The 15,523-nt window shown below is 40.2% G+C and overlaps 2 protein-coding genes across 5 annotated transcripts in view; one reads left to right on the top strand and one right to left on the bottom strand.

The window, feature by feature from the left end:
* Positions 1-10,009, top strand: part of phlpp2 (PH domain and leucine rich repeat protein phosphatase 2) — a 44,191-nt gene extending 34,182 nt beyond the window's left edge. For both annotated transcript variants that reach the window (XM_051939607.1, XM_051939601.1), the window contains exons 13-19: positions 671-871; positions 2,044-2,206; positions 2,303-2,433; positions 2,611-2,724; positions 3,717-3,911; positions 4,016-4,247; positions 4,374-10,009. In XM_051939607.1, the coding sequence (XP_051795567.1) occupies positions 671-871; positions 2,044-2,206; positions 2,303-2,433; positions 2,611-2,724; positions 3,717-3,911; positions 4,016-4,247; positions 4,374-5,660 (2,323 nt within the window). In that variant the 3' untranslated portion in view covers positions 5,661-10,009. The remainder of the gene's footprint in view (positions 1-670; positions 872-2,043; positions 2,207-2,302; positions 2,434-2,610; positions 2,725-3,716; positions 3,912-4,015; positions 4,248-4,373) is intronic.
* A 953-nt stretch (positions 10,010-10,962) lies between these two features.
* marveld3 (MARVEL domain containing 3) lies at positions 10,963-15,244 on the bottom strand. Of its 3 annotated transcripts, none has more exons than XM_022207165.2 (4): positions 14,801-15,244; positions 13,279-13,536; positions 13,020-13,117; positions 10,963-12,078 (listed from the first exon to the last, which is right to left on the bottom strand). In XM_022207165.2, exons 2-4 carry the CDS (start codon positions 13,527-13,529, stop codon positions 11,468-11,470), a joined length of 960 nt encoding a protein of 319 aa, XP_022062857.1. In that variant the 5' UTR covers positions 13,530-13,536; positions 14,801-15,244; the 3' UTR covers positions 10,963-11,467. The 3 variants fall into 3 exon arrangements, with proteins under 3 accessions (XP_022062857.1, XP_022062858.1, XP_022062856.1); XM_022207166.2 differs by having other exon boundaries at positions 14,897-15,244; XM_022207164.2 differs by having other exon boundaries at positions 13,279-15,244.
* Between the last annotated feature and the right edge of the window lie 279 nt (positions 15,245-15,523).

Here is a 15,523-nt window from a genome sequence, read left to right as displayed (position 1 = left end):
GACACATGACCAGTAGAAAGTCAGCAATAATGTTTTTATGGACTGTGGAGATGTCATTGCACTTAAGTAATGTCTAACTTTGGTTTTAAAACTTCACTGTGACAAGGTTCACTCCTTACTGGGTCAGAGAGACAGGTTTTATTACCTGTCCGTATGTGATAGGCACAGAAAATGACTTGACAGCACCAGTTGCATAAGAACCACTGAAGCTCAAATTACCGCCCCACCTCTCAGTGCAGCTTCAACAATATGTAAAGTAATGCTTCACTGGCAAAAAGAAATGAACTGTCTGTGTTCAACATATCCAATCGTCTATTCCACTGAAAAGACTTCCAAAATCTCTGTAGCTTTAAAAATGCAATCATCTGTTCAATCAGCTACGTTTATTCCTGCGCTAACCTGTTCGCTGAGGCCACTTTGAATAACATTTCCTTTCCAGCTTAACACATTTCCTCACATAAAGGCTGAAAATATATCATAGTAGAGCTCTGCAGTGCACAAGTGTGTCAGTAGTTGCATTATTCCCTATTTATATAAATGTGGGGAGATGAGATTTTTTTTTGCTTTAACTTCTCAAATGGTAAACAAGATAGGAATGAATGGGCACACTCTTTGGATACAATCCTAATTACTTAAAGTATTTGTTGTTATTGTTTGCTTTTCCCCACAGCCTAAAATACCTAAATGTATCAGCCAATGCCCTGGAAAGCATTCCTCCAAGCAGCCAATCAGAGGAGAGCCTCAGCACACTCCAGGAGCTCTACCTGACAGGGAACAACCTGAACGAGAACTGTGGTGCTGTGTTGGTTGGCCACCAGAACCTGCGGATTCTTCACATCGCCTACAACCAACTGCTCTCGTTCCCTGCCAGGTGAGTTACAGCGCGCTCTGTGTCACTTAAACCTCTGAGCTCCAAAACACACCAGCAGGTTTGAAAAGCAGGTTATCTATTCAAAAAAAAAAAAAAAAAAAAAACACGAAGATGACACTATTTATCAGAGCCAGAAGCTGTAACAGCAAAAGGAATCTTTTTTTCTTCTTCTTGAGAATGGAACTAATTTAAGCTTAAACTTGTGTTAATTAAAATTTAAAATGACTTCATTCTACATGTTTCAATAAATAGCTTGGTCTAACTAGTTTAACTAGTATAACAAAAATAAATCATTCTGCACTTCTTGTTGCAACCGTTAAGCCATTCTTGACTACGCAGCAACCAGCAGTCATGTGGCAAAAATTCTGAGACTTTTCAGTTGTCCTGGGCTGAACTGCAGGCTGTGTACCCACAGCAGATGTAAGTATGGAAACGAATAAAAAAATATGAGTTGTACGATATCTTTAGTGTACAGAGTAGACTTAAATTTTTTCTCTTTTTTGATATTTGTGGCATTGTGTCTATGTTACATTGCAAAAAAGACAGAGTTTTGAGTTTCCTCTTCTTCTAGCCATCATTTTGTTGTTTCCATAGCGGTGAAGGACTTTATATTGCAGTGCAAAATGATCCCACAATGCATAAAAATCTTACATTAGCAAAAAAATGTCCAGAAACTGCTTGGGTTAAACCATTAGTGTCAACAAATGGAAGAAATTGAACCCTTTTTTACGTATCCTTAATTAGAGAAATATATAAATTATTAGCATAAAAAAGGTAGTAATTATTTACAGTTACATATTATGAAAGAACAAATCATCTAAAAGCATTTTCTAAAGTATATTAATATTAAAGAATTGCTCATCGTCCACTAATGGATCATGAATTAATATGAAATCATTAACACTTTAAGTCACTTAGTTTTTAACTCAGTCCGTTTTCACTTGTGTCTTTATTCTTTTTCGATTAATTTTCTCTTTGGACTTTGTATATTTTGTGAATTTCTATATAGATCAATACTTTACGAGATATAAAAGACAAAGTTACTATAAGGAACCACTATTTAGGTGCTACCTGCAGAGCCTCACACTTGTTTCATATAATTTAATTAAGCGTTTAATCAAATGTTCTCTTGTTCAGCTCTCTGGAGGTTTTTATTGTTTGTGTGTCTTTAGTAAGTTGAGTAAACTGGAACTGCTGGAGGAGCTAAATTTGAGCGGCAACAAGCTAAAGACGATACCCTCCACCGTGTCCAGCTGTAAGAGACTGCACACCCTCATAGCACACTCAAATCACATCACTGTCTTCCCAGAGATCCTCAACCTGCCTGAGATCAAGGTCAGACTTGTTCTGGTTTTATTTGCGTCACCTGACCAGTGTCTGTATGATTATCTTCAGCACGTTTCAGCTCATGTGTGTTTTTACATCCTTTAGCTTGTAGATCTAAGTTGCAACGAACTGACAGAAATCCAGCTGCCTGATTCTTTGCCTCCCACTCTGCAAGAGCTGGACCTGACGGGAAACAGCAGCCTGATGCTGGAACATAAAACCCTCAATCTCTTCAGGTGAGTCACAAGAGCCAGGCTTGTTTAAAATAGTTCTCAGAAAATGTTCAATCATTAATATGAGCACCAACACCTCAACTCCAGACTATTCAGTTGACACATGCTGGATGGAGTCGCTACCTCCTTCTGCAGTGCCTACTATTATATTAAATCGCTTCTCCTTTTTTTTTTTTTTAGTCACATCACCACCCTGAAATTAGACCAGAAATCCACCACGACAGCAGCAGACTCACTGAGTGCCTCCACTCCATGGAACCACGGTTACTCTGAAATGAGCGGCCAAAGGAACAAGTGTGTACTGCTTTATGTTTTTTGAGTTTTTTTCTTGTTTCTTCATGAACATAAAGAGATTTATTTTCCAGTTCCAATCCAAACTGTAACTGGTGTCTAAATTAAATAACTACAGTGTACAAACCAACCTGTTTAACTTTGGAATACATGAGTATACATTCATGTGAAATGATCTATATAGGATGCCCATCTTTATCTTGTGTCCTCTGCTGCCCAGCACAAACACACTCTTTGAAGGTCCCATACTATGCCTCTTTTCAGCACATTATTGAAAGTGTCACATGTCCCCAGAATATGTCTAACTGTAAAGATGATTCATTCTTTCCATGACTGTATAACCTCGGGTTGTAGTCCTGTTGTAAATGGGTTGTTTCACTGTCTGCAGCTTCAAATACAGCAGAACTGGTGGTGTCTACGCCCCCTGCAGGAAGAAGACTCTCTCTGCATCAGTGATGAAGTCAAACTGTCACTGCTTTGCAAAGCTGGGAGAGTGCTAGTCTAAAAGCAGCAGGAGAAATCTGCACATCTTAGAAGCTTCAACTTTAAACCTTCAACTTCATAGCAATAATAGAACACAATAAAAAAGCATTTTCACAACATGGGACCTTTAAAACTTGTTTTGATCAAGGGATATGCTGTATATCTGTTTGGATATTGCTGTAAAAGCACAAATCAGGTGTCAACCTATGAGTCAGTATCTGAATCACTTGCAGGTGTCAGTCAGTGGATCTTTTAAATAATAACTCATTCATTTAAAGCCTTATATTGCCATTGCATTTATTACCTGAAACATGTGCATGACCATTTGAGATGTCAGTATTCCTGGCTGCAACTACAGGGTCATGACCACCACAGGGACCCCCACAGCAGTGTCTGTTATCAGCTGTCACCCCATGCTGTTTCCCTGCAGTGTGGCCTGCTGAAGTATGTATGAGGTTTGTGGGAGGCGCTGAATCATCCGTTTGTTAATGTGGATCTGTTGTTGGGGACAGGTTGTGTGTGTCTGTGCTGGCTGTGGACCGCTTCGGAGACAGCGTGGAAGCGTGCTACGGCATCTTCGATGGAGACCGCAATGAGGAAGTGCCTCGTCTGTTGCAGTGCACCATGGGAGATGTGCTGTGTGAGGAACTGCAGCACTCCAGCGTTGACAGTGTGTATATGTGCAACACTTTCCTCACCTCACACAGGTAAGATGAATAATTTATGCATACCTCGTTTTGTACTTGTACATAAACAGAACAGAATTGCACTCTTACTGCAACCAGTGACCAGTTTTGTTTGTATGGGACAGGAAACTGGGTATGGCTGGACAGAAACTGGGTGCCTCTGCCTTGCTGTGTTATATCCACCGTGAGACATCAGATCCAGGAGGCAACTTTTGCCTAACTGTGGCCAACGTGGGCACCTGCCAAGCTGTGCTGTGCCGGAATGGACGACCTGTTCCTCTCTCTAAGGTTTACAGCTTGGAGAATTGCACTGAGGAGATGGAGAGGGTTAAACTCAGCAAAGCCATTATTACAGAGGTAACGCACACAGTATTCTAATATGCAGAATAACTTATCTATTGATATGCAGCTTCATATTCAGATGTGTCAACATTATGAAGCTCTACACTCATCTGCACTTCTAATGGTACTTGTGTTTTATAGGATAACAAAGTGAGCGGAGTGACATGCTGCTCTCGCCTGCTGGGCTGCTCTTATCTGTCTCCCTGGGTGCTCCCGAAGCCCTGGGTGCACACTGAGCCGCTCTGTTCCCAGGATGAGTTCTTGATCCTGGGTAATCGAGCCCTGTTTGAACGCGTGTCCTACCAGGAGGCTGTGTGCACTGTGCAGGCCGTACAGGATCCTCGCGCTGCTGCCAAGAAGCTGTGCTCCCTCGCCCAGAGTTACGGTTGCAAAGACAACATCGGAGCTGTGGTGGTGTCCCTGCACATTGGTGAGGACAGCTGCACTTGCGATCCGCTGGTCTCCACTACTGAATCGCGGGGTCCACCTTCTGCCACTGTACCTGTGACTGTGACTCCAGGCCCCAGCGACCCAGTCAACCTCTCATCCAGCAGCGGCATCGTCACTGAGTTCAGCAGCGAGACATCAGCATCGGAGATGGGCAGCGAGGCGGGGTCCACTGCCTCAGATGAACACCCATCTTCTGGCCCTGTGTCCCGCCCAGAGAGACGCTGTAGCCTGCATCCTGCTACCACGCTGTGTGGGATCATGGTGCCAGGCTCAGTTGGAGCTGGAACTCACCCAAACCTCTTCCAGCGGCAGCCCTCCTGTGCCACATTCTCAAGTAACCAGTCCGACAACGGCTTGGACAGTGATGACGAGGCTCCGCTTGAGGGTGTTATCTCCAACGGCAGCAAGTTAGAAGTGGAGGTAGACATTCACTGTTGTGCTTTCCAACTACGGTCAGGGGCCCCTGACAGCCCCAAAGACTTGGACTTTGAAAAGCGAGGCTCTGACTATCCCAATGGCAAAATGCGTAGACAGAACAGCGTAGTGGTTTCTGCCACAAATGGCTGCCTGTTAGCCGTTTGTGGGAGAGAGATTGCTGACCTGAAGAAGTCTCCTTCCACATCCAGCCTGTTTGGGAAGAAGCTGTCCAATGGCTCTGTGGTGGCTCCGGAGGACAGTCATAATCTTATTGAAGTTGCCCTTGAGGCCCCAAAGAAAAAGTCTGGCTACTTCACTGCCCCAGCACAGCAGGACCCAGAGGACCAGCTGATTGTGCCTCCTAGTCTTGAGCAAGAAGTCAGGGAGCAGCTCAGAGGCCAGAGCCCTCTAGTCTCAGGCCCCTCCGCACCATCCACACCCACCTCCTTAAAAGATCCTGTGTGGGACCATCCACACCCCCCTGCTTTCCCCTCCAGCCTGGTCCCAGGTCCAGGACCAGCCCCAATGCTACAGCAGGAAGTCTACGATACTGCCCTCTAGAGGAGGGACACAACACAGTGCCATGTGGCTGCACTTCTGTGATTGTGCCATTCTGGAGAAGAAGATTTTTCTCATACATGTGGGATATTCCAATTAAAGTTGCCATTCACATCTTTTGTGAGGATGAGACAAGCCAGTGATAGTCACTAAGTGATGCTGTGCCATTAATGTGAGGTGAAAAGTGCACCTGAGAGAGTAGAGTTGAACAAAGATTCCAGGTCATAACATGGCGTTGTAAAGAGACAAAGACAAGCCTGACCTGAAATGGGATACCTCGCGTGTTTGAACATGTCAGCAGCATTTCCCTTTACTTGGAAAGTCAAGCAATGTGGATGGTGTGTAAGAGATCGTGTCAAATCACCTCTCCAGGGGCTCCGTGGTCTCTCAGGTCTGGAGAAAAGCCCTATGAACAGAACTTGAAAAAGTGCCTACTATAGACAACACAGCCAAGAGCTCCCCGTGTCCAGACTGTGTTCTGGAGATGTACGCTGGTTAGTTAAATTTACAGGAGGGACAGTGTCTCCAAGAGACCAACACTGGCACAGCTTCTGCTCTCCTCCTCTACCTGTGGCTTACAAAGGAAACCAGACAGTATAAACACTTATCAGACACACAGGACTTAAAGATGTGAAGATGAAATGACTGCATTTACATTGCTAGAAATGTTGTGATTGAGTTTAATTTTTTTAACATTCCTGCACAACGTGTATAGAATCTAAGATAAATCAATTCTGCACAGAATAGTGCACACAGACAACTAGCAGCCAGCTGATGTGGTGTGCTTGAGCTGCTGAAAGCAAGATTAATATTTAGAGCAATGCAATATCAAAGTCATTCGACTGTACAGAGCTGATGTGTTGCAGAATTTCAAATCCTTATAACAGCATAATTTGTGGCAGTGCACGATCAAAGGATCTCAAAAACTACAATCATAGGAAAACAAAATATTAATTTGAATTTAGTTGCTTTTATGGTCACTGGATAGTCGACCGAGGAGCCCAGGATGTTTGGATATGATATAATTTTCATTTGATCAAACCATGTAGGACACAAATCTGAAGCATTACATGACAGAAACAACCCCACTGGGATTAATATTGTAAAGTTTAGTATATTCAAACTTTGGAGGCTGCTGCGCTTTTAAATTTGTGAACATTTTCCTGCAGGCAGATCTGGTGATTTACATTTTTGCATCACGACAAATTGTGTAGAATCAAATCTGTGTATCTGAGATGTCACAAAGTTAATTCAGTGTCACAAACAGAGATTGGGACATAGAAACAAATTAAGTCTTGCTGCTTTTTGATGTAGCACTTGTTCTCACTTGCATATTTTTGCATAAGTGCTACTTTCTGATTATGGGGCAATGCTGCTTTAGAACTCAGCCCACACACTTAATATAAAGAATATAATAAGTGCAGGGGCTGTATAAAGTAGTGCATTAAGAACACACTGTTCACTCCCTTACTGTAAGTGCTTCAGCAGTTGGTTCATCAGTTTGTGTTTTGTAATATATATAGGATTAGTCATATTTGTCTCAGCAAATCTGCATTATTATTTGAATTATCAGGTGAATATTATGCAGCCCTCGAAACCTTAGTTTGTCCTAAATCTCCAAACCTTGTGCCAAAAGAGAAAGCCGCTCTGTGGGGGCATTGTGGTTATAAGAAGGCCAAAGTTGGGTAATTACACTCGCCAGTGATTACTACATTAGAAGTATATTTTTGGTTACCACTCCAAGTTGGTGCAGTTTTGCAGTTCCACAGCTGTTGCATAGCTGGACCTTTCAGTGTTCCCTTTTAGCCTTAAAGCAACACGACTCAGTATTTTTGACATGTGGAACCCCGTTTTTCTTCCCATCCATGCTGTGTTTGTGACCGACGTCTTCAGCTCTGAGGGTGTTGTTTTCTTTGCTCCCCATGAATGAGTGAGAAGTCAGTGATGAAGCCTTAAATGATGTGTGAGCGTTTTCTTGTTTTCTTGGAGGTTTTTTGGGCTAAGTGGGGGGTTGTCTCTTGAAAGGAACAAACACTGTTAAAAGCACTTTGTATATAGAAAATAATGATATCCAGAGATGTGTATATTTGAGTTTAATATATGAGGTACTGGTTGACATAATGAGCTGGGATTATCGTTGCTTCAATCACCTCCTGTCTAAGAATACATTGGGATACAATAGAAGATGATGTAAAATAACAAATGGCAGTTGATTTGCACCAGTGACTTTTTGGTGTGTTTTCAATATGACAAACATTGGTTATTATTTAAATACTGGATGTCTGCTTTCAATTACATCAGCATTGTTCACAGTATCTTAACTTTTATTTCAATATTCAGCATCAAACAACAAACAGCCGAATATTTTCTCTTAACTAATTCTAACACTAACTTCCAGCATTGCTCTTAGTCTATACAAATATAAATTACTGAGAGAAAAATGAAGAAATACAGCAGTTATTCTGCATGTGTTTCATTACCTCTATCCAGTACTGACATCTGGTTAAAGGCATTGTGCTAATGTATTCCTAGCTATCTGCCATAAATGAAAATTGAATTGGAAATTCCTCCATAGTAACAACAGTAGTCCAAGATAATTACATGCACTGCTGTTCCTCAAAAAAATTACATTTTTTCATTTTTTGCTCTAAAAGGACAAATGAGAGAGCACATTATATAATAAGACTAATAATTTAGTTTCTCCATTTATCAGATTGTGCAGTATCTGAGATGCCAAACACACGGGAGTCAGTGGTTCATTTACCCAAACATCCACTATCAGAACCCACACTGGTGTCCGACATCTGGACTGATGGCGGTGAAACGTGGATGGTTTACCTGCTACAGGGAGCCGAGACAGATTGTGATTGTGAATAATACTGGTACATATCTGAAATGTTGCGCGAGCTCAGAGAGGAGAACTTTCAAGACGGCGGTATTCCCAACAAACCTCGGGAATTCCCTTGTAAAATATGCAATGTGTCAAGTGTGTATATATATAATATATATAACTGTATATGAGAGCTTCATTTTTCACCTAAAACTAGAAGAATTCTCAACATGTCTGAAGATGAATATTGACTGGTGTGTGTATGTATGACGTATGTAGGGCTTGTGTTTGTAAGCTGCATTGCTCTTCTTATTTTCTGAGTATGTCCCTTATTAGTTAGTTCCTAAGTCAGACCACATAGTACTGCTGCGTTTAGTCCTCTTCAAACCAGCTGGGCCTATTTTCATTATACACTCTGTCTGTTTCTAGATATATATTCACCCACTGTCCTGTTCAACTTACATGTCCGACTTGAAGTGTTTCTGACTAATGATCCATCAGTCGACAAATCGGTGTACGTATGCAGATTGTATGCACAGATACAGGAAGAGGGAGCACAGGGTACATTCCATTGGCTTAAAAATATTCCCTTTAATTCTTTAGTGGAAGGGATCCAGTGGTTTGATACTCACAAATCGCTTCGTACACCAAAGTAGAGGGTCTGTATATCTGAGTATGCTTCAGTGTTTTGTTTTTGTTTTTTTTAAATTTAACTGCTGATTCATTTATTAACTGTAAGGGATCATTTTCCTCTTTGCACAACTTAACAAGCTCCCTGTACAACTATGTTGCAAAAATGTCTGTGTTTGTGTGTAGTTCAAAGCTTTAGTGCACACATACAGTAAGTGTATGCATGCCTGTGTGAGTCACGGATTGACTGTACTTCTGTGTGAATAGTGAGTGAAACTGATCGAAAACGCTCCAGTTGTTTAACATGTGACCAAAGTAGCCATTGTTTAATCTCACTATTTTCTTTCTGTATATTATTTTCAAGAAATGCTTGAATATTTTTTCTTAATGCCAAGAAGCTGATGTTTATTTTTGTATTTCATTGTTTCATGCAAATTTATATTTCCCTCTCCGCGACAGAGTTTAAAGTGACTGAGATTCTACAGAATGCCGTCACTCATTATGGTACTATTGAAGGTACTAACTATAACTGTATTTAATGTTGAAAGCATGCCCTAAATATAAGTCAACATAAAAACATAGAGTCCATACAAAATGTGATTTATTTGTACAAAAATGGAGCATATCTAATATTTTTAGGTTTTTATTCCAGCATGCAGATTACTGCTAAAATTTAGTTTTTTGTTGAATAATTCTAAGAAGATTTATTATTTAGGAAATGAACTAACAATGAGCACTTTTGCAGTTTGTCGGACAGAATTATACTCCCTTGAACTTTGAGAGTGGAAGACGATCGTTATTTTATTTTAAATGCTGCTATCGTTAGTTTTCAGCAGACAAGCTGTTTTTTATTAACTTTAAGCCAAGTAGCAATAAAACTTTCTACTGTGAATTGTTTTGTCCAGTGTCCATTTTACTCACCATTTTGATGATTTCGTACCTAAAGAAAAATGCCTTTTTTTGGTCTATGTTAGATATAGTATCTGCATTTTATTTTGTCTTTAATCTTAAAACCTTGAACTATAATGAAATGGGAGTTTTATTGGTTTCTATAGCAGCTGTCAGATCATGAAAATGAATCTGCAGGAACAAGGACCACTACTGAGGAAAAATATGTACACTAATCTTCCATTTGAATGAATTCCTAAACACAGTAGACGCCATCTATTGGTGAACCTCAGAATGACATCCTAAACTCCAGTAGCTCCAGTAAATGTGACAAAAAGTCTGGTATCAGCTTTTTTCCCCCTTGTGACTGATGAGAGAACCTTAGACAGGAACAAAGTCTATCTCTTTGTCAGATTTCTTTCAAGTTAAGTCTAAAAAATTAAAGCCACTGCAGCTCAATAGAAGAGCCATTATGCAAGTTGTCCTAAGAAACAGTGCATATTTTTAGGTGTTATTCAGACAAAATTAGAACTTCCAAGGCACTGAGTAACGTTAGCTACAAGCTGAAGATGCTTTGCAGCACTCCTCTCTTGATGCAAAAAATCCGTTTGATGCTTCACAGTACATTTTCAAGTGGAAGAGAGACATGGCTTCATGAAAGAGTCTCGTCAGTCTATTACAGCCACCTTTCTCTGTCAAGATTCAACTGCCAGGTTTAATGATCAACAGACTGAGTTTCACACTGACAGAACTGAGATCTAAAGAATGCATGATGAGAAACGGTTTGTAACAAAAGTCCTTTTACCTCGAAGAGATATCGGGTTATGAAACCTGTAGGGACTGTACCTGGGGAACATATCAGACTCACTCATTCTTAAAATAACAGGTAGAAGCTGATATATATGTTGCAAGCTGCTGTTTATCTGCTACACAGAGAAGGAATGGGTTTTATCAAGGTGCTTTTCTGTTTAGTTTATTTAAAAAAGGACAGCGTGCAGTTACATTAAAAAGATGGATGCACCAGATTTAGCATCATGCTAATTTCCATCCGTAGTCCTAGGTCCATAAAAAAACAAACATTCATATTTAAAACAATGCATATACAACACATTACATTAACAAAACAATACAAAATCAATATTAAAATATTACTAGTCACTCAAATTGTTTCTCTGTCTGCCTTTCATTTTCCAGGTATTTTTTTATGCACAAATGTAACAAAAACAATAAAAAAAACACATGATGTACCATTTGAGGAGTTTATTATAACTACAAAATAGTAGAAAAAGTAACAGATACAAGTATGCAAAAGGGAAAGTGATAGGAATACAAAAAATACTGTTGTAAACACAGTCATAACATAAGTGGATAAAAGGTTGATACACAGGTGAAGTTTAACCCGTCACAGTGACTTCTATTCACTAGTGGCACTTTTGTTAAAATATGTTGTCAAAAAGGCAGCTTAAAAATTGTCTTCACTTCTTACTTCTTGCTTCTTTCGTTCTCGCACTGACCTGAAGGCTCTGACTGCTAACACTGCTCCAAAGATGAAAACAAACACCCCCAGCACCCCAAACAGTCCTCCTGCGATATCTGCGCCGTGGTACTGGCACTCAAAGCCTTTGTGCCCTTTGCTCTTATACATCTCCTCTCTCTCTTTACAGATGGGATTGTTGTACGTTTCCTGCAGTTTGATGAAGTAGAAGGCCAGCGCAGGAATGTAGCCCAGGCCGATGAGGAAATTCACCAGAGCTTCCCCCAGCAGCACAGGAGGAAAGCGGTAAGGGACCCTGAAAATCCCCAGAGCGAGCATGGCACAGGCGTAGATCATCAGAACCCCACCGCAAGCCATGGTGAAGACGTACGGAGGCCTCTTGAGCTGATGGAAAAGCCGGTCGAGCTCCTTCACCCTGTCTGCATCTGCTCCGGTGAAGGCGTTGGCTCCACCGAAGTGATAATAGTAGATCCCCCCGAGGCTGGCCAGGTCACGGTAACCGCCGTTGTTGCTGTACGGCACTCCGGCACAGATTACAATAAGAAGATTCACAAAAAGCTCCATAAGCTGGCAGAGACCTGAGAGAGTAAAAACAGTGGATGGAAGGCAACATGAAGCAGTGAGTCAAGTTGAAAATTTATTTGCTGCTCACAGTTTCTCTGATGGGTAGATTTTGCTGCTTTATAAATGTATAATAATAAACCGATATATTCAATAAAATATATTTTTTAGGCTTCAATATGTATTTCGGAGTTTCGCCAAGAAAAGACAAAACATTTGCTGTAATCTGAGACCCCGAGAAAGTCTGATGGTCATTTTTTTAAACATTTTTTGTAAAAATATTTAATTAGGAAAATCATCTGCAGATTAATTGTTAAAATAATGAATATTTAAAACCCCACATGCAAAGAAATGGTCCATCTGCTTGCTCCGGGTTTGTGCTTAAAAATATATATACATATACTGTCATGGAAAAACTTTTTAGACAGCCTTGTTTTGTAGTTAATTTTGTTCATTTCATTGCCTGGTACAACTAAAGGTACATTTGTTTGGACAAATATAATGATAACAAAAATAGCTCATAAGAGTTTAATTTTAGAGGTGATATCTAGCCATTTTCCATGGTTTTCTTGATAGTAACCAAAAGTTTTTACATCAATAGCTATGGCATTGTACTGCCAAAAACAGTGCTTTTCGGGATTTCACATTTTCTTATCTGTCTGTTTTAGTCACATGATCCAAACAGGAGTTAGCACCAGATTGCATAACCATTGTTTTTGATGTCAAAGGTGGTCTAATAATTTTTTCCATGATTGTATATTGTATTACAGCATATTATCACATTCAGAGAATTTATAATCTCTGATTGGAAAGAAGAAATAATATTTTATTTAAAAATTGGATCATGTTTTATGGCACTGAATATGCTCGGGGACCATCTTAATAAATTCTAGAAACCATGATCAACCAGTATGAGCTCTGATGTTTCACAGAAAACCCTGGACATAAATATACTTGCCTCTACTGGTTAGGATGTATCTGAAAGTATACAGAGCTGGTTTCTGTGGTTGCTCATAATACTCCCTTTCAGAGTGATACACTGGAGTCTCTCTGGATCTACAGAGGCAAAATATATTTTTATCAGTGAGATAAAATTCATTATTTTGTTACATGATGTGTAATTTAACAAATAGTATTAACAGATTGCATAACAGCGCTGAAGGCCTGTGTAGAACACAGGGATGGGTTGTGCTTGGAGGATGTACATGGTCTCTTACAGTCTTGAGGGTCCTTCACTGTCATGGTCTCTGTAAACAGGTGGCTCCCTGTGAGAGGCAGTTGTCATGTCCCTCTGTCTGTTTTCCTTTGCCCTCCTGTCACCAGCAGAGCCCCTGTCGTCCACGTATCTTGGCCTTTGGTCGCGGTCTCGGCTGTCGTACGGAGAGTCCTCTCCGCTGTGTGAATAGTGTTTGTCCCTGCTCTTGTACTCTGCATCGCTCCTCTGGTGGTGTCTTCCCCTCTCTGGCATCTTCTCTCTGATCCATAAGAAGATTATGGCCATGAATCCTATTACAGACTCTTATAAGCAAAGTGGATAGCTGGCTTGTCTGTCTGCGGCTACAAGCGCAGGTACAAGCCGCTGCAAACAGTACAGCCACATGGAGGATTATTTAATGAGGATTAATGGCTGGGTGTCTGAGCTTCTTCATTCATGGAACTGATGGTTGAGCAGAGGGTGGTGATAATTTGAGGGCTCAGGTGTAGCAGGATGTATAGAGGACGAGTTTGATCGAAGGTAAAAGAACATAAAGATGAAGCTGTTTGATGAAGCTATTGATTGATTGTCTGATTTCACTCAGTTTTCTTGCTACTGTAGTTGAATCTCTTCTTTGTTTTTAACTTAGCCATGGCTTTACCTTAATTATCATGTTCATATATCTATTTTTCCTTCTCATGTCCTCCATGCATCTATATTTGCTTTTATATGTTATTATTAACTTTGTGTCATCTCTCCCTGTGGTTCTCTTTCATCTCTCTCTGTGTCTCTCTTTGGTTATTCTGGATCTGCAGTCTACTTTTCACCTGGTTCTGCTGAAGGTCCTTCTGCTAAAAAGAAGTCATTTCTCTGCACCATCACAAATACAGAAAAATAAACTTAAAAACACCAAGTACTAGGCTACACATACAAATAAAGCCTACTCATGGGAGATCCAGACAATCCTTGAGTTTGTACATTTTAGTAGGTTCATAACTTTAGTTTTAAGTGAAGTTAAACTCCATAATTAATAACACCGTAGGGTCTAAGCCTTAAAATTTCAATTAGGGGAATCTCAATAATTAATAACACTGAATGGTGTTGGCTTAAATATTTATTATATCCAGTTAGAGTTGTTTTTATAATTTTTGAGGGTTTTTAATCCTTAACATTTCAATTGCTCAGGTAGCTTCACACCGTAACTTACACTGCAGGTTGTTAACCTAAATGTTTAAACTTGTTAGCTTAGCTTAAACTCTAATCTTGTTTTTCTATTGGACAGCACTTTGGCTCAACAGCTGTTGCTTTAAATATGCTGTATAAATAACGGTGACTTTACTTAAAGTTGGCAAGTTAAAGGAGGACTCAACATGGAAGCTATAAGTATTGCCAATTATTTTCGATGCATTTTAATTCGCAGTAGCAACGCACCTGTCCTGTCATGCCTGCTGTAAAGTTTAACCCCTCATTAGGTTTGTTTGTGTTTTCTGTCAATGTTAGTTGGATAATGAATAACACGAAGACACACAATGATGGTCTCCTACCTTAGAATTTTTGTACTCAGTGTGGTCTTGTTTTCGTGTAACCGAGAAAATCACAACCTACATAATCCTCGCTTCCGGATTCTCTTCTTCACTCACCTGCGCTTGTGCCACGCCCACCACTTCTACTCTCCAGCAGAGCACATTTATCCATTTGTTTGTTTAACTTGTCTCTGAGTAATATTGTACTTTATGGTATTTTATTGTAAATATTTCATTCTTTACTCTTAATGACTGAATTCACACTTTTGCTCAGCTTTGGTCCAAAATACAGGACGCAAGACCGGAAATGATAATAAAAATTAACTTGCAGTCCACTCGACTTCCAAAAACCTCGAAGAAAAAACAATGCGACTCATGCTTCAACCCGGACAAGAACGGACACGGGGCACGCGGTCATGCTTCAATCAGAAGCTCGTGGAAATAATCCACGACGTTACCGTGAGCTCTTCCGCCGGATACAGATACACTTCAGAATAAAGGTCACTTAAAGATGTGACTATTCTGCAGCTCTTAAGTTGTTAAACACCCTGTAATTACACGATGCAGGTATTTATTCACTCGTCTGTGTATTTCCAGGACCATAAGAGGATAATAGATTCTTATTTTTAGTAAACAGCTGAATGTGCACTGTGCGCTGATTGTGATCGGCTCAATCAAGATAACGTCCTCTTCTACAAGAGTTTACTTTACTCTGGGAACACATCAGTGAGTTATTATATCAAC

Source organism: Acanthochromis polyacanthus, chromosome 2, assembly GCF_021347895.1.
Source record: "Acanthochromis polyacanthus isolate Apoly-LR-REF ecotype Palm Island chromosome 2, KAUST_Apoly_ChrSc, whole genome shotgun sequence".
Lineage (NCBI taxonomy): Eukaryota > Metazoa > Chordata > Actinopteri > Pomacentridae > Acanthochromis > Acanthochromis polyacanthus.
This window is presented reverse-complemented; position numbering and strand designations above follow the sequence as displayed.